At 34.8% G+C, this 16,177-nt stretch overlaps 1 protein-coding gene across 9 annotated transcripts in view; it reads left to right on the top strand.

The window, feature by feature from the left end:
- Positions 1 to 16,177, top strand: part of ADAMTS6 (ADAM metallopeptidase with thrombospondin type 1 motif 6) — a 155,593-nt gene that overhangs the window by 14,483 nt on the left and 124,933 nt on the right. For 7 of the 9 annotated variants that reach the window (XM_035310447.1, XM_035310452.1, XM_035310451.1 and 4 more), the window contains 4 exons: positions 447 to 615; positions 6,612 to 6,829; positions 7,343 to 7,426; positions 7,938 to 8,083. In XM_035310447.1, the coding sequence (XP_035166338.1) occupies positions 447 to 615; positions 6,612 to 6,829; positions 7,343 to 7,426; positions 7,938 to 8,083 (617 nt within the window). The remainder of the gene's footprint in view (positions 1 to 446; positions 616 to 6,611; positions 6,830 to 7,342; positions 7,427 to 7,937; positions 8,084 to 16,177) is intronic. The other 2 variants (XM_035310449.1, XM_035310454.1) reach the window with 2 other exon arrangements.

The raw sequence follows: 16,177 nt of genomic DNA, 5'->3' as shown, positions 1-16,177 counted from the left end.
TACAGTTTTTATGGCAGTAAGCATCTACTAGTGTGGCATCATAGTGGGATATTGGGCTCACCATTTGAGCAATACCATTTTGGCTTGGTGTTACTTCTAATGGCTATGAATCATACAGTTTCGGAACAGGTCTGTGAACAGCTTGTTTGTCCTGTACCAAGAGTATCTCTTCCTTTCTTACCGCATCTACTTAAAAATGGTGGGAAAGAACTCCATAAGTAAGCCAATGATATTTTTATTCTTTTCTCATCATGTTGCTTATAGGTATTTACTCCTGCTCTCACTAAAGTCACTGGAAGAGAGCTGGTTCATGCATTTTGTTTTGACTTACAGCCGTGGATTTCTTAACAGAAATAAATGATAGTCAAATGTTATTTAAAACTAAGCTTTTTAATATGAGTTTTATGTTGTCTTTTGCAAGTCATTTTCTTCTTTTCTTCCTTAAGCATGGAGTTATTGCTACGGAAGATGAAGAGTATTTTATTGAGCCTTTAAGGAATATAACTGATAATTCCAGTGACTTTAATTATGAGAATGGTCATCCTCATGTTATATACAAAAAGTCTATCATGTACCAGCAACACCTATATGATCATGGTCACTGTGGAGTCTCAGGTAAATGAGTATGAGTATCAGTTGTGTTTTCATTGCTTTTAAAATATATTAACTTAAGTTGCATTTTAAGGTCTTTCTTGGTTCACAGGTAAGGTACAACATAGCAATAGGAATCTTCCTTTTGGGTGATACAATATGCCCTGACGAAAAGTAGCATTGCATTTTTTTTCAGATTCACATCAAGAATATAGTGTCCGTGTAAAAATACAGCACTGGGAGTAAGTCTTGTTTTATCCCTATATTGTGTACTCTGGTAGTGATGAGCACAGGCTTCCTGTGCTCAATGCACTATAAATTTACTTTGTTTCCCATCTGGAAGGCATGACCTGAGTGACTGTGTTACAGCTCAGTGTGTAGTAAGTGTTTCATCTCATTTGAGAAATCTTGACGTGTGCTGAGTATGTTAGTATTGTGATTACTAATACACCTGGAACTGCAGTTCATACCTTTCTCATTACATTTATGGTGTTTTGATACTGGCTTTTGGTTTAGTGGGCTAATGTTATTCCATGATAGTTGAGAATGTGATTTAAAGGTGCTTTACAGGATGGATTATATAATTTTGATTGAGATATTTTTCTTCCAAAGCACAGTTTCAACATCTACAAAAAAAACTTTAGTGTTTTAGTACTCTTAGTTTTGAAATGATTTTCATTTCCTTAAAGTGATGCAGAAAACTAATTTTTTGAGGACAGCTTTGAGTAAATCTGACCAATTGTTTTAGATTTGTAGCACTAATTATATATATATATATATATATACACACACATTATATATATATATATATTTACTTAGCAGAAAAATGTGCTAACCTTGTCATTTATGTATATCTTGTTCTTAAAACTACAGTCCTGGACAGTAGTATTCCTTGAAGTTCAGTACACAGGACAGGCTGGCAAATACTAATCTTAAAATAGTATCACTGTTCATTGATGAACCTTCTTTCAGCTGCTTAGCTGCTTCTTTTAGAAATTGTAACTTCGACTGGCACTAGCTGACTAAACTATTTAGTTCTTTAAAGATTTTTTTTTTTTTTTCCTGAGTGGTTCTGACTGTATTTAGACTTGTAGCAAACGTTAAACTTTATGTAAGTAACTTAAGTAACTTCTGTTTTAGTTTTGGAAGCACTATTTGGTGTACATACTTCTAATGATGATGAAACAAGTCTTCTAATGACTACTGTGTCCCGATTGTAAAATGAGAGAACTAACGTGTGGATGCTCCAATTTATGCATTTTAAAGTAGACATCTGTGAAGCATCCATCTTTTTCTTTCATTTTGAAGGGTATGCTGTCACATAAGCTTCCTGTAGTAAGTGGAAAGATTGTAAACTGTACTACAATGCAATTTTGACCATTGTAGTATCTCTAGAAAAAGAATGGATCATGCAGATGTTATCTTCAATTTATGCTTAGGAAGTCAGGCTCCTCCAAGTGTGGATGAAGCACTAGCAACTATTTTGAGATTGCATCCAACTCTTCTGGCAGTATCTGTCTTATGGATCATAGGTTAATCAGAGCTTTGCATCTTGCATGCATTTTTTCAAAACATGCAATAATCCTTAGAATCTATTCCTTTAAATGTATTATGCTGCTGTTATTCTTGGAAACTCCTGTGCATTCCCTAGTTTTCACATCTGTCACATCCTGAAGCCTTTAATCACTGAAATAACTCCCCCCTGCTTTTTGCAGTCTTTGTGTTCTCATCCTCATTATTCTCATGCTCATTCATCTCAGCTTCTTTTTCTGTTGTTCTGTATACTTCTGCACTCAATGAAAATTTCTGAAGAACTTTGTTCTCCCCTCAAACTGCAAGATCTTATTTTTCCAGGTGACATGCTATTTTACTGTTTTCCATCTGACTACCAAAACCTTTTCAACTCTTTTACTGAGCACTGTTTAACCTCTGTCTCAAAGTGACATGGCATCCAAAGTATCCCCAGAATATCTAAAAAATCAAATCGAAGACTAATTTTCAGTTTCTCAGCTTTCAAACCCTAGAACTAAAGCCAGGTAATTACTAACTTCTTTGCTAGTAGAATAAATCTTTGGGCCATTTCACTGTTTTTGGAAGTTTTGAACACTCCAATTCCATGTTTAAAAAGGAAAAAAAAAAGGCACAAGTTAACAAAATTACAATTGTGTTTTTGCCAGAATATGATTTACTTTGTATGGGAAACTGGTTTTAGCTTTACTTTCAGAACACGATTGCCAGTACAATATACTGGGAGGAATGTGCTTGTGTAGCTGTGCTGCTATTGAAATTATGTTCTGATGAGTTTTTTTCTGTTACCTAGACCTAAATTTATCATATACCTGTGTAGTGTCATGGGAGTGGTGAGGATTTTGTGCCGATAGAGACAAAGAGTATTATTTCAGACCCTTCAGAGAAAAATTGCAGTAATTGACAAAAAGCAAGGCAGTGAGTTTGATGAAAGGATGATCAGAATTTGTTGGGATGACCAAGTGATGGACCGCTTCATAGTAGATAGTAGAACTACGATGACCAGTACAAGAGTAGAACTGGGGAAGCAGGAATAAAAATAGTTCTGTATTTGGCAGGTAGTTTAGGTTCAGATAAGAGTACAGGATAGAACAGTGTCTGGTTTTCATAACTTGAGTTAGATTTTTAAGCAGTTAGGCATAAGAACATTTAAAAATAAGAAATATTAAATTAATATTTAATGTGTATATTGCCACCAACTTAATTATGTTTTGTTAAATGTAACCAAAATCATTAAGACCTTGCTAAGAAGTTAAGCAGCTTCAAATTCCAATTGCTTCAGAGGGATTTGAGGCCACTGGGTTATCCTGCAGAATGCTTTGCAGAATCAACCTCTAGAAGAGTTAAACTTTTTTCTTCCATTTTAATTCTTCTGTGTCCAAAACAGTAATATCATCTAAGTGGTTTTCCAAAAAAAGGTATCTTAAAGCCACGGAGTAGGCAGGTATAACTATGATGTCAAATGGAATTTATGTGATAGCTTAGAATTACAATGTTAACATAAATATTTAGATGGCATGCTAAAATTCTTCATGATTACTTTTTGCAATAAGGATTTATTATGGACTGTTACCTGTCATATGCTCTTTTGTCTGCATAGCTTATTTAAATGTTTATTTTAAACTGATGCCCAATAGCATGCACTATGTTAAGCTTGCAAAGTACTTATGGTCTGTTATTTTTGTATTTGCACAATTTTAAGAAATATGCTTTTCTACAGAAAAGCTGTATACTTGTATTTCTGTCTGGAGTTGAAATTCTGTTTTGTTGCAAGTATAAATAATTTTTTTTTACCTGCTTCATTTACAATAATTTAAAAACAAAATGACCAAAAAATTTGTTGCAGTTATACAGACTGTTTAGATACGATTGAGAAACAATAAAAATTGACATACGAAACCTGAGATGCATCAAATTAGTTAGGGATGGCACCACTACTACATGTGGTTTCACCTGGTGTTTTTATTTATGCCAGACTTTACAGTGAGCATATTCTGAAATGAACAATGCTTGTATATCAGTTAAATGAGGTTGTAGCAGTACATAATGTTTCATTTAAATATTTTCACAGTTGCATCTTAAATAAGTAGTTTTCTGTTGCATTTTGAAGTAATTTTCTGTTTGTTTTCGTGTGTTGTGTTCCTTCCTCTCTCTTCCCCACCACATAGCATCCTCACAGGACTGACTTAAAATTTGAGTACCATTGGTACTCTGTCTACACACATCTGGATTTCTTTTCAGCTTCAATTTACAATCTAATTTCCTGTTTTTTTTTTTTTTTTTTTTTTTTGTAATCATTACTTTGGGGTTAATTGCAGTGCTTTTCTGACACCAACCTCCCCCTTGTTTTCTTTTACTCTTTTACTTCCCAATAGCTACACTCAGTGTTAATGCAAGATTAAGGTTTTTTTTAAGCCTTTTTTTTTTTTTTTTTTTTTAAATCTGTGAATGTGGTGGAAAAATGGCATAATTTGCCACGAAAATCTGTTAAATGTACTGCAGACTTTTATGGAAATGTCTTGGCTTTTTAAAGAAAATTTAGTCATGCTGTTCAGTGCTTTTAAGGTATAACAACATGAGGACCAATGGATTCTGGAGTGTGAGCCTAAGTACTCAGTGTTGTTTCCAACTTTCCCATTACTTTGAGACCAGCTGAAGCCTAAGCTTCTCATCTGATAAGGAGAAATGTTTGTTTTCCTGAAATCTCCTGAGACCTTTATTTGAAAGATGCTATCAAGATGAGTCCAGAAGAATCTTTGCTTTTTTTCTCTCTGAAAGTTTTCAGCATGAGCTCATTGGTTTTCAAATGTTTAAAACAGATATGCATCTTTGAGTGAAAAATTATGAATGAACGTGGAAGCAATATTACAATTGTAAAGTACTCAGCACTCTAAGAGCATCAGAAGCCCCCAGACAACACCCTCTGCTGCTTGAAAATAAGCAGTGGATTTTAAAAATTTTACTTCAGAAGTTATCTGAAATAATTATAGGTATTCGTAAGTCACTGCTTAAGTGAGATGAAAATTTTTGAACAATTAAAGAAACTTCAAATTTCCTAGAATGGGGATGAAAACAGTTTAAAGCTTGGTACTGATAATAGAATCCTCACTGGGCTTTAATACTTGATACTATGTTTTTAGAATGGGTATAATCTTGTTAAAATTTCATGCACGTTGTAGTTTGAAGACAATTTCATTACTAGCTTTTTTGTCAAGTACCCAGTTTGTTTGCATTATTCAATTTTTCTAAAGTAATGCAACTTTTAAAGCCAACACTGAAGACACAAAATATTGTGGGATACTGCAACACTGGGAATGCTGAAGCTTTGTATTCCTGGTTTTGACCTGATATCCTTTGTCATGTAGTTACCGCCACATGAAATAGCGAATGTTAGTTGGATGGCATAAAACATTGCTTTTTCACAGATGGTACTGGTCCTTTCTCAATTTACCTTAGTCAAAACAGTTCTAACATGTCTGGTAGTGCCTACTTGAGCAGTTCTAGTCAGTCAGTTAAAAATATATTCACTTTTTAATGTTCTTAAGTTCATCCATAACTAGCAAGGAAACTTCAGACATTTTGAAATCTTAATTATGTAAAGTCAGCTTAGTTATCTACTTTAATAAACTTAAACTTGAGATCTGTGTGGGTCTTTGTGGAAAAGGAATACTTAATATATATAAAAGTGACAGTTCTGCAGGGAATGGAGGTTCAAATATGCACTGAGGACAGGAATTCAGGTTTTTGTAGATAATTCCATCTGTTTGGATCAGTAATAACCAAATTGTTACATAAGAGCAATAAGTTTTCTGGATATTTATGTGAAACGAGTACAAGAATCAATGTATTTGAATAAAAAATAGTGTTAAAAATAACCAAAAATTAACCTATGTTGGATCATTTTGAACTTCCCATTATAGTTAATACATGAGGTAGGTAAAATAGCTTTCTAAAGAGAAACTTTGTAAGGAGAAATTTTAAGATTTATTTGGTTCAAAATGTGCTAGATGTTTCATTCTAATTGCCTAATTATGGCATTTCACAGCAGGAAAAAAAGTTGCCTTATCAATCTGTTTACTTCCTTAGTCTATACGGATGCCTTTTACCTTACTTTGGAATTTTCTATTTTGATTTTTTTTTCCCAAAATATTGTAGCTATCTTGTTCTTAAAATTCTGAAATGCTCTCGTGGTTAACTCTAACTAGTCTTTAGTATTAACATAGATGTACAGGATCAGATGTGTTGAGAGAAGATGGTGATTTATTGTCCTAAGCCAAGTTATGGAGAGTTCAGAATATGAAAATTAGATGCAAAATTGTTTTTCTGTTGTATAAGGTATTTTAGAACTTTTTAAAAAAGTATAAATTAAAATTTTCCTTGCGTCAAGAAAGACTTTTAGAAGCTAAAAGATGATAATCTCAACATAAACCAGCTGCATTTGAATGAGTTTTATCAGTAACCCCTCTAAAGTGTTTAATTATTTTGGTTCCTAGAAGACCTCACAAGAAGGAGTAAACCTTGGTGGATGAGTGATGCATCTGCTTTTCCAGCTTCACTTCCAGTCAATAACACGCTAAGTAGTCACAGTCGACAGAAGAGATCAGTAAGCCTTGAACGGTTTGTGGAGACGCTGGTAGTAGCAGACAAAATGATGGTGGGATATCATGGTCGCAAAGACATTGAGCACTACATTTTGAGTGTAATGAATATTGTAAGTTTCATCCCTCTCTGTATTAATATTAACATGCATGTTCTGAAATCATAAAGCACCTGTACTGGCATAATAAGGTCTTAATTATGCATCAGGTTGCAGGAATTAATAATTAAAATATGGTGAAAGTTAGCATGGTGGGGAAAAATGCTGTACTGCTCCTGCCAAGAAGTATGATGTGATCACTTATATTGTTTGTCTTTCATGCGGTTACATTCAGCTTAATTTAAAACTATACAGTTTTATTTTGTTTAAATCAACAGTCTAAATGTTCCTTATGTTGGTTTATGAAACAAGTTATAAACATTTTTTGGCTGAAAAGTCTTACAGAAGAAGTATATTTGTTTTACTGAGTGGTCAATTGTTGATCAAAAAATATCTTATGCAGATGATGGTGATAACTAACATTAGGGAATTAGACTGAGCAGGAGAATAGTTTAGTTTTTAACCATTTAGGAAATGCATAGTGTTTCTTGTCTGACTTTGTGCCTTTTCTTATTTTCTGGAGGTCAGGTTGCCAAACTTTATCGTGATTCCAGTCTAGGAAACGTTGTGAATATAATAGTGACACGTTTAATTGTCCTCACTGAAGATCAGGTAAGAGTTGTTACCCTTCAGCTTTTATATCCCTGAAATACAAGTTTACTCTATTGTGTAACATACATTTCATTTAATTATTGCTTGAAATGGCTGCATCTGAATATAAAACCTGTCTTGTAATCTTTCACTACTTTAATCAAGATGAAGACAGTTCAAAGGACTATTTTCCTCATATCCCAGAGATATGTTCTTTACTTCAGGTGAATATTTTATTACACCTTTGGGGATGTCAGCTTTGTTTTTAGACCTATATATCAATATTCAAATTTTATTTATTCATTTGTTGGTATTGACGTAGTAATTATTTAAGATGGAGCAGAAGGAATGCCTGTTCAGTAATGTACAACTGAACTTGGGGTCAGATTTTACAGAGATAAAATTTGGCAAGAAGATTTTATTCCTAGAAACCACTGCTTCTAATTATAGTCCCGCTTTAGTCTTCAAAAGGCTTAACAACTGACCTTAGTAATTTGTTTGGAACATTTCTGGTATGCATGTTGTATTGCAGCCAAACTTGGAGATAAACCACCATGCAGACAAGTCCCTCGATAGCTTCTGTAAGTGGCAGAAATCCATTCTCTCCCACCAAAGTGATGGAAACACCATTCCAGAAAATGGGATTGCCCACCATGATAATGCGGTTCTAATTACTAGGTATGGTTATTATAAGTATTGTGTTTATTTTTATTTAATTTCTGTAGCTTTCTTGTTCTTACTTTTATATAGAGGTTAGTTTTAAAATAATATATTTGGTAGGTAACCTTATGAGTAGAAGAATAAATAGATGGTGTGTCTTTAAATATATTAGACTATTAAAGTATAGATTAAGAAGCTGGGAAAGTAAGATACACAAATTAATTGTTTCTGCTGTTATTTACACTACATAATTGCCAATGCAAAGTATTCCAGTAGAACAGATGGATCTTATTGAATATTTTATGTTTTTATAATTGTGAAGAATTCTTAACATTATGGAGAACAAAACAGTGTGGAAAATGTTTTGTTGCCCATATTTAATGTTTTTATAAGAATTTCAAGGCAGAACCTCCCCTACTATAATAGTATTTTTCTGCTGAAACAACACTTTCTTGCAGATTCAGGCAATGTGAGAATATGCTTTGTTGTTTTGATTTATTGTGCTTAATCAAGATGAGAACTGACAGTTTTAATAGGTGATTTCAAAGCCTGCATACGTGCATATTTGTTTGTTTCTATACCATTGTTACCGTGATAGATTCAAAAAATCCTTGTGCTTAATCTATCTAAAATCTTGCAATCCTGGGAAAATATTGCTGTTCGTCCTCTGCAGTTATGGGTAGGCAATTGTACTTTATTGGCAGATCTGTTTCTCTATTGTCTAAGAGCAGTATTTATTCTTTTCTCTTTTATGTAAATAGCAGCAGGTGCAGCAGCACTAATTTGGATTAGGAACCTTTTATTGTAATTTGTGCTTTCCCAGTCAATTTCTGTACTGCTCTCTATGTGGCCTATTTTTGGAATCATTGTATTCCCTGCAGAAATTTTTAAAACAGTGATTAAAATAATTGATCTCTCCTGGGTTTTCCATAAAAGGTGTAATAGTGGCTGGATTTGGGGGGGGGATGTATGATGTTTTTTGTTTTGTTTTTCTTTAAGGAACAATGTTTTCTTGTTAGTGGAAAGACAGATTAATGAATGTGTTGCATAGGTTTTTGCTTTCATATTGCAAATATAATTGTTACATGTGGACATTAATACTTCATAATAAGAAAATTCAAGTTTCTAATTTAAAAAAGAATGAAATTCGAAGTAAAACAGTTCTTTTATTCAGAAAAACCTTGATTTTTCACAAAAAACATTTGTTCATAATCTTTTTTTTTTCATGCAAGGAGTTCCTTTACTAGGGCATCTCGTATATGTGGAATCAAGTACCCCTTTAGAGCTGTGTTACACGTCAGGTTTTACTGACATAATTTAGACAATGAGTGAAGACGTGTAATTGGTAGGTGGTATGGTTCAGTGAGTTGAAGCCCCCCAGTGTGTATGTATAAGCAGTGTTGGCAGTATTACATTTTTACTGTTATGACTGAATAACTTGACATTTTGTTAGTGTTACTCTGGCATTGCAAAGCAGAATTGCTTATTTTCTTTCACTGTTGTACTTTAATATGTTTTATTACTGTATATTCTGTATTGGCTTCCCTGCCCTGGTTGGATGATCACAGCATAGTCATGAACAGTTTGGAGTTTCAGATGAAGGCCTACGTCAGTGCTAATTTGCAGGTCTTTAACTGCAAAATGAGCCAATTTCCAGAGAACATGAAAAATTCCCATTGAAAACAAGGTTTCAGCAACAAGTAGTGAATATTAAGGACTTACTGGGCTTATTAATTATCCAAGTATGCTGTGGAGTTTCTGAAGGACTTGTGTATACTATCTTATAAAAAGGACATAAGATTTTAAAATAAGTAAAAACTTTACACTTCCAAGTACGCACACACATTTTAAATTAACGTGCCTCAGTGTAGTATCAGCAGGCTATTTATACTTACCTTCATAAAGCATTGCTAAACTTTTAAATTCAGTAATCCCAAAGGCTACATTAATAAACTTGAATGGATTAGTCAGGCTTTTACTGAAACTGCTAGCTATCCTAGCTCCTGACTAACAAATTGTACCAGCATATATGAAAATGGATTTGAGGGGAGAGGGGCTGTGGGAATGAGTAAAGATACTTATAATAACTTAAGAAATTTAATTCTGAATTAATTACTGAAATAGCAGTGTGCTTGTTTTCATTGTTTTGGATATCTCATCTGATGAACCAGTTAATGTATTATAAGGAAAAGAGAAGTGTATAGCTACAGTGCTTTGAACTCCTGAGGTGTTGGAGTTCTAACCAAATATAAGGTTACTTTTTAGGTGCTATAGTAGTGTTTTGAAAGTACTTTCCTGTATCTTTCCCATTGATACAGCTCTGCTTTTTATGGGAACAACTAATGGGAACATTTTTTGGTGCTGTTGTTAGCAGAAGCATCTTCCTTCAGTTTCATTGGGGAGCTTCTGAGCATTAGAGGTTCTCTCCCTTAGAAGTTAGGAAGAAGTTCTTCATTCAGAGGGTGGTGAGGCACTGTCACATGTTTCCCAGAGAGGTTGTGGATGCCCCATCCCTGGAGTTGTTCAAGGCCAGGTTGGACAAGGCCTGGACAACTTGATCTAGTGGGTGGTGTCCCTAAGTGGGGAGACCCCATGAACTCTCTGGCCCACCTGTGCCAGTGCTCCATCATCTGCACAGTAAAGATTCCTGATGTTCACATGGGACCTTCTGTATTCTGTTTTTTTGCCCACTGCCTTTTTTTCTGGTACTGGGCACCGTTGAAAAGACTTTGCTTTTTCTTTACATCTTCCCTTCAGGTACTTATATTCACTGATAAGGCCCTGATCCTCCTCTTCTCCAGGTTGATCAGTCCCAGCTCTCTTAGCCTTTCCTCATAGGAGAGATGCTCCAGTCCCTTCCACATCATTGTGGCGCTCCATTGGACTCTTTGCATTATGTACATGTCTCTCTTGTACTGGGGGGAGCAGAACTGGATACAGCACTCCAGGTAAAGCCTTACCAGTGCAGAGCAGAGGGTAAGAATCACCTCTCTTGACCTGCTGGCGATACTTTGCCTAATGCAGCCAAGAATACCAACAGCCTTCTTAGCAGCAAGGGGAGATTGTTGGCTTATGTTCAGCTTGGTGTCCAACAGGACCCCCAGGTCTTTCTCTGCCAGGCTGCTTTCCAGATGGGTGGCCCCCAGCATGTCCAGAACAATCTGAGATTGTTCCTTCCCAGGTGCAGGACTCTGCACTCCTTGTTTAACTACATGAGACTTTTGTCAGCTGATTTTTTTCATAGTTTATCCTGTAATTCTCTAAATTAGTCTCTTGATGGTTGGTAAAAAAAAGTAAAAATACTGAGCTGATAGATTTTCATTGTGAAGTTGTTTAATAGTGTTATGCTGTTTTGAAAATCTTTTTACATGGGAAAAATAAAAACTTGTATGAATCATTTATCTCAATTAGACAGAAATTAGTCTTTGTATTTTTATTCTGCATCACAGATACGGTAATCACGCTTCTTAGCAAAATTAACATTAAATTCTCAGATCTGTCTTCTTAGCACTCAACTTTTGACTACTTCCTTTTGTGGTCCTGGCACTGGAATTCTTAGCAAGGCAAGCATATACCTTGTGAACATTTTTAATTGTCCTGTGCACCTGTATGGAATGGTAAGGGAGAGAGGTGTTTTCTTGCATTCCGGTTTAGTTTGTAGCAGACAAAATTCAAATTTTTTTTTCCTTTTGCAACCTAAGAATTCTTTTTTTTTTACATATATCTATCAAGATAGATTGTTTTGTCTAGGTACTAAATAGCATTTAGTTTTCCAAATAACACATGACTAACTGTATAAACAAATAATGTGATTTTTACAGAACAGAGTCTTTTCCTGTTAAGAGGAAAGATCCAGAGCTATTAATTTTCTTCCTAGTATGTCAGTAGTTGAATAAAAGCACCAAGCCAACCCATAGAGAAGACGAGTTTCAGGGGGAAGCCAAGATGAACATGTGTTTATCTCCAAGGGGGCAGAACTTTGAGATACAAGTGTTTTTAAGTGGAAAAACTTTTGGAATGGTACTTAGGGAGGTAGTACTTCTCAAATGTCATTGCATTAAATATTGTCATCTGTTGATATCATCACATAGCAAGACTGTTTTTTGTTTTGTAAGAAAGAAAACCAAATCCACTGCTTGACAAGACCATAAATATGATTTTGATGCAGCTACAGTTTTGTTCTGATTCCAAACAGGAAAAAAAAATAACAGAAGCCTTTTTCTGAAAATTTTCTTATTGAGAATATAAATCTGTATCCTTTTTTTCTCTTGGTACACTGTTGGAAATATTTATGTAGATAACAGATTCTGAAATGCAGAAATACTGTACTTGGATTGGGGTCTCCTTGGATTTGTTTTGTGAGTGGTTTACTGCTTTATCAACAGTTAATTCAGCAGTGCCACTGAACTAATGTACTCTTTTGTTGGAGGGATCTTTATTTCCGCGAATAAAGAATAAGGGCACAGCATGTTTTTATGCAAGCCAAATACACCTTGATTTGTAGGTTAGACCAGTGTCAGTAAAAGTGGACAGAACTGCAGATGGTATGGCTTTTCCACTTTTCTGGATTTTAAATGGGCTTTTTCATGCTACAAGAGAGCTCATTCTCTCACTGACTCTCAAAAGTTAATACAGACTTTTTTTGTATTTTTGCCAGGTACCACTGTACTTGTAATTCAGTAAGTATTGCTAAGCAGTCTGGTATGGTGGCTGTTAGTGTTAACCCCCATATGTATGCAGACAGTACTAGCATGCAATACTTGCAATGTTTTTACACCATTGGTAGTTTTACACCATTTTTACACCATTGGTAGTTTTTCCAAATCTTTAAAAGAGAGAAATTTTACAGAGATGGTTTGTTTATTGTGTACGTACACGGTTAACTTTCATGATGTTTTCAGTGATCATTTGCTTGTCCACGTACTCTCATTGGCAAGGTGTACTCTCATTCATTTACCTGTGCGGTATGCATTCCCAGTACAGGCCAGTGCTGCTGAAGGTACATGTATATGGTAGCAGTCTTAAGCTCATGTAAATCTTGGGGTCCATAATACAAAGAACTGCAATGTTTCTGGCATTGCTCTAAGTATTTGAGAGGGGCAAAAGGTTTCTTGTTTCATTTCGCCTACCTGCGTAGAGCTGAATGCAATCATACCTTTCATTTTTGGAATATTATGGGTTTTTAGGCAGCCAGGGATGATTTGGAAGTTGCATTGCCTGATTGATAGTGCTAAAAGGAAATATATTTTATGGGCACAATTGCTCTTACGCATCTCAGTGGCTTATAGATTAGTAATACACTTCTATTTTGTAATAACAAGTAACATTTCTCCATTAAGTACTAGTTAAGGCATTTGGTTGCAGGGTAGGGCCAGCCAGGACTCTGCATTCCTTTCCTCCTGCAGGTCCAAGATTGTTATGTTTCTTTTCTGAGGCAGTTTTCCACTTTTTCTGGGCTTCTTGCAAAGATTTCTTCTCTGTATAAGACACTCTCACATTGCTTTGTCTGATAAAAATGAGCATCCAGTGTTTTCAACTCCCATGAAGCTTTGTCTCTGATTCTCATCCTACATTTTTTTCCTCTATTAACAAGAAAAGCACTAAATTCAAGAGGTAATTCTGATGTCAGTTGTATTTGTTTGCTTCTTACTTCCTTGACTTTAGTCCATTAAGCAATTTTCACCCTTGTTTGTTATGCAGACTTTCTAGTTGTTCCGCTGTAGTTTCTTACTGTGAATTTACGCATCTGCTGGGAGGCTCTTTTTCTTTGGTTTATTTTTGAGCAAAAATCAGAAGATTGTCCTTTGACTTTGTATCCTGGAGACCACAGGTGTCAGACTGTGATGTATTTGTTGTATTTAATTAGTCTCTGCAGGTGTTTAAAATGTGAGGACCCACTTTGCAATGAATAACACTATATTTCCCATGCCCCTTTATTCTCAGGGAATTTGAAGGGGAGTAAGTAAAAAATTTCCTGCATATTCAAAATGATAGTTTGGGGGGGAGGGGGTGAGGTGGGTTGTGGAAAAAAAAAAAAAAGCAACCCTTGAAATATACTAGCAATCTGCTGCAGTGTATTGAAGAAAGTAAGGTATTTGATCTTGTTTGTATGGTGCTTCACGTAATAGGAGTAGTTGTACTTGATGTTTCTGTACATGGTGTGTTCCTTATACTTATTTCTGTATACTTGCTACTGACCACTGTCAGAATCAGTATCTTGACCTAGAAGACATACCGAAGATCAAATCAGTTTTGAGTGGAACTGGTCACACACCTAATGATTTCTGAACTGGAAAACTTGAGAACGTACATGAGCATACAGAGTGGGCAGTGCAGCTTCTTACTCCCGCCAGTGAAAGTCTTTCCCTAAATGAGGCCTTCAGTAATTAAAAATTCATTAGAAGAAATCCATTAAATATCAAACCACATTTTCTGTTGTCAGTTATGGTATATTAATGCCTGATGTAGTTTAGAAATAAATGCTTTCCTTTTACACACTAGAATTACTACAGAAGAAAAAAAATCAATGAAAAATAGTTCTGTATGCTGTTTTTTTTCCTCTTTTTTTTCCTCTCCTCTCTCCTGGCATTTACCTTCTGAGTTGCAGAAAGGGTCATAAAACTATTCAAATGATAGTTTTTCCAGGAAATGTTTGGTGGTAATAGTTTGGGATATCTGCTAGAACACTCAGTTACTGCTTGGCCAGATATCTGAGGAAGGACTTTCTAGCAGTTTGAAATGTCATATTTTGCCTTCTTTTTCTTAGAGAACATAAAGACTTTTAAAAATCTCTCATTTTTTAATTTTTCTTAGTAGCCTGATTAGAATCCTAGAGTTCTCTCACCACTTCACTTATGCACAATATCAGAGCTGTTATTTCCACAACTTACGACGACTGGCAGAGTAATACATATGCAAGTGACTAGCTGTGCTCCTCATTCTTAAATATCCAGAAAAACATATCAGGCCAGTTTCTACCCTGGATTTTTACCAACTTTGGAGTTTGTCTGCAATCTGTTGCATAAATTCTCTCTCTCACCACACTTGAATATGTATTACATTTTCATGTTTTCTTCATATTTTAAACATCAGTCTGGACTATTTAGCTCAACTTTATCGCTACATTTTATTAGATTGCTTCTGTATAGGAATACATTAAAAGCATCTGTTTTTAATTAAGACACAGGTTGTAAATTAATTCTTTTAGTGGCAACATCATGTTCATTTAGTTTTGGTATTCAGTGTTCTTTAGTTTCTGCTAGTTTACACAAATCTGACCTAACAAAGGGAATGATTATACTTTGAGGTCAATGGCATTATGCCCATTATTTCAGTAGGCTCTGGATAGTATTTCAATTTTAGTTCATAGCATGTTCATTTTAATTATGCAACTACTAATGTAAAACCTCAAGTAAGCATTGTTTGTTCCATGCTACTTAACGTTTACAAATAATTCCACATCTTTAAAATGTGGATTATTGAAGTTAAATGTGTGAGTGTCTTAACTGTTTTAAAATTAGGGATGATAATTATTCTGGTCTTGCATTGATTTCTGTATTAAATTGACTGCATTTTTAAACAACTATTGTGAATGGAGATAGATCACTGCCTAACTAATTTTTAAGTATATTCAGTATGTTAAGAGCACTTTCCAGAGCGGTTACCTTTACTTACAGGTGTTTTTTTGTTTGTTTTTGGCTTGCTTTATTAGGAAACTTACAGCAAAGTAGTAACTCAAAAAGGAAATGTCTGGAAATCTTCCAGTCAAAGAACATTGTGAGTATGCAGGACCAAAGGATATTACAGAATTGTCCTAAATAAAGAAATATCTTGCAGCACATGTCTGCAGATGTACCTGTTCAGTTTCAGTCTTACAGTGTATGATGTTATGTAGCTTAGAAGGCTATTAAGATTTTGAAAGAACTGGATGATAGAGGTAAAGTAAAAATAAGAGGTTAAAATTCCATACTTCAATATTCTGTAATGGCCATGCTGGTCTGATTGTTTGTGCTCAGCTGGTACTAAAGTTGAGTAAACCAATCTCTGAAACAATAAATACTATTTAGCTTTAAACTCAAATATTTTTAACAAGTAAGAAAATTGATGAAGAAA

This window comes from Oxyura jamaicensis, chromosome Z (genome assembly GCF_011077185.1).
Source record: "Oxyura jamaicensis isolate SHBP4307 breed ruddy duck chromosome Z, BPBGC_Ojam_1.0, whole genome shotgun sequence".
NCBI lineage: Eukaryota > Metazoa > Chordata > Aves > Anseriformes > Anatidae > Oxyura > Oxyura jamaicensis.
This window is presented reverse-complemented; position numbering and strand designations above follow the sequence as displayed.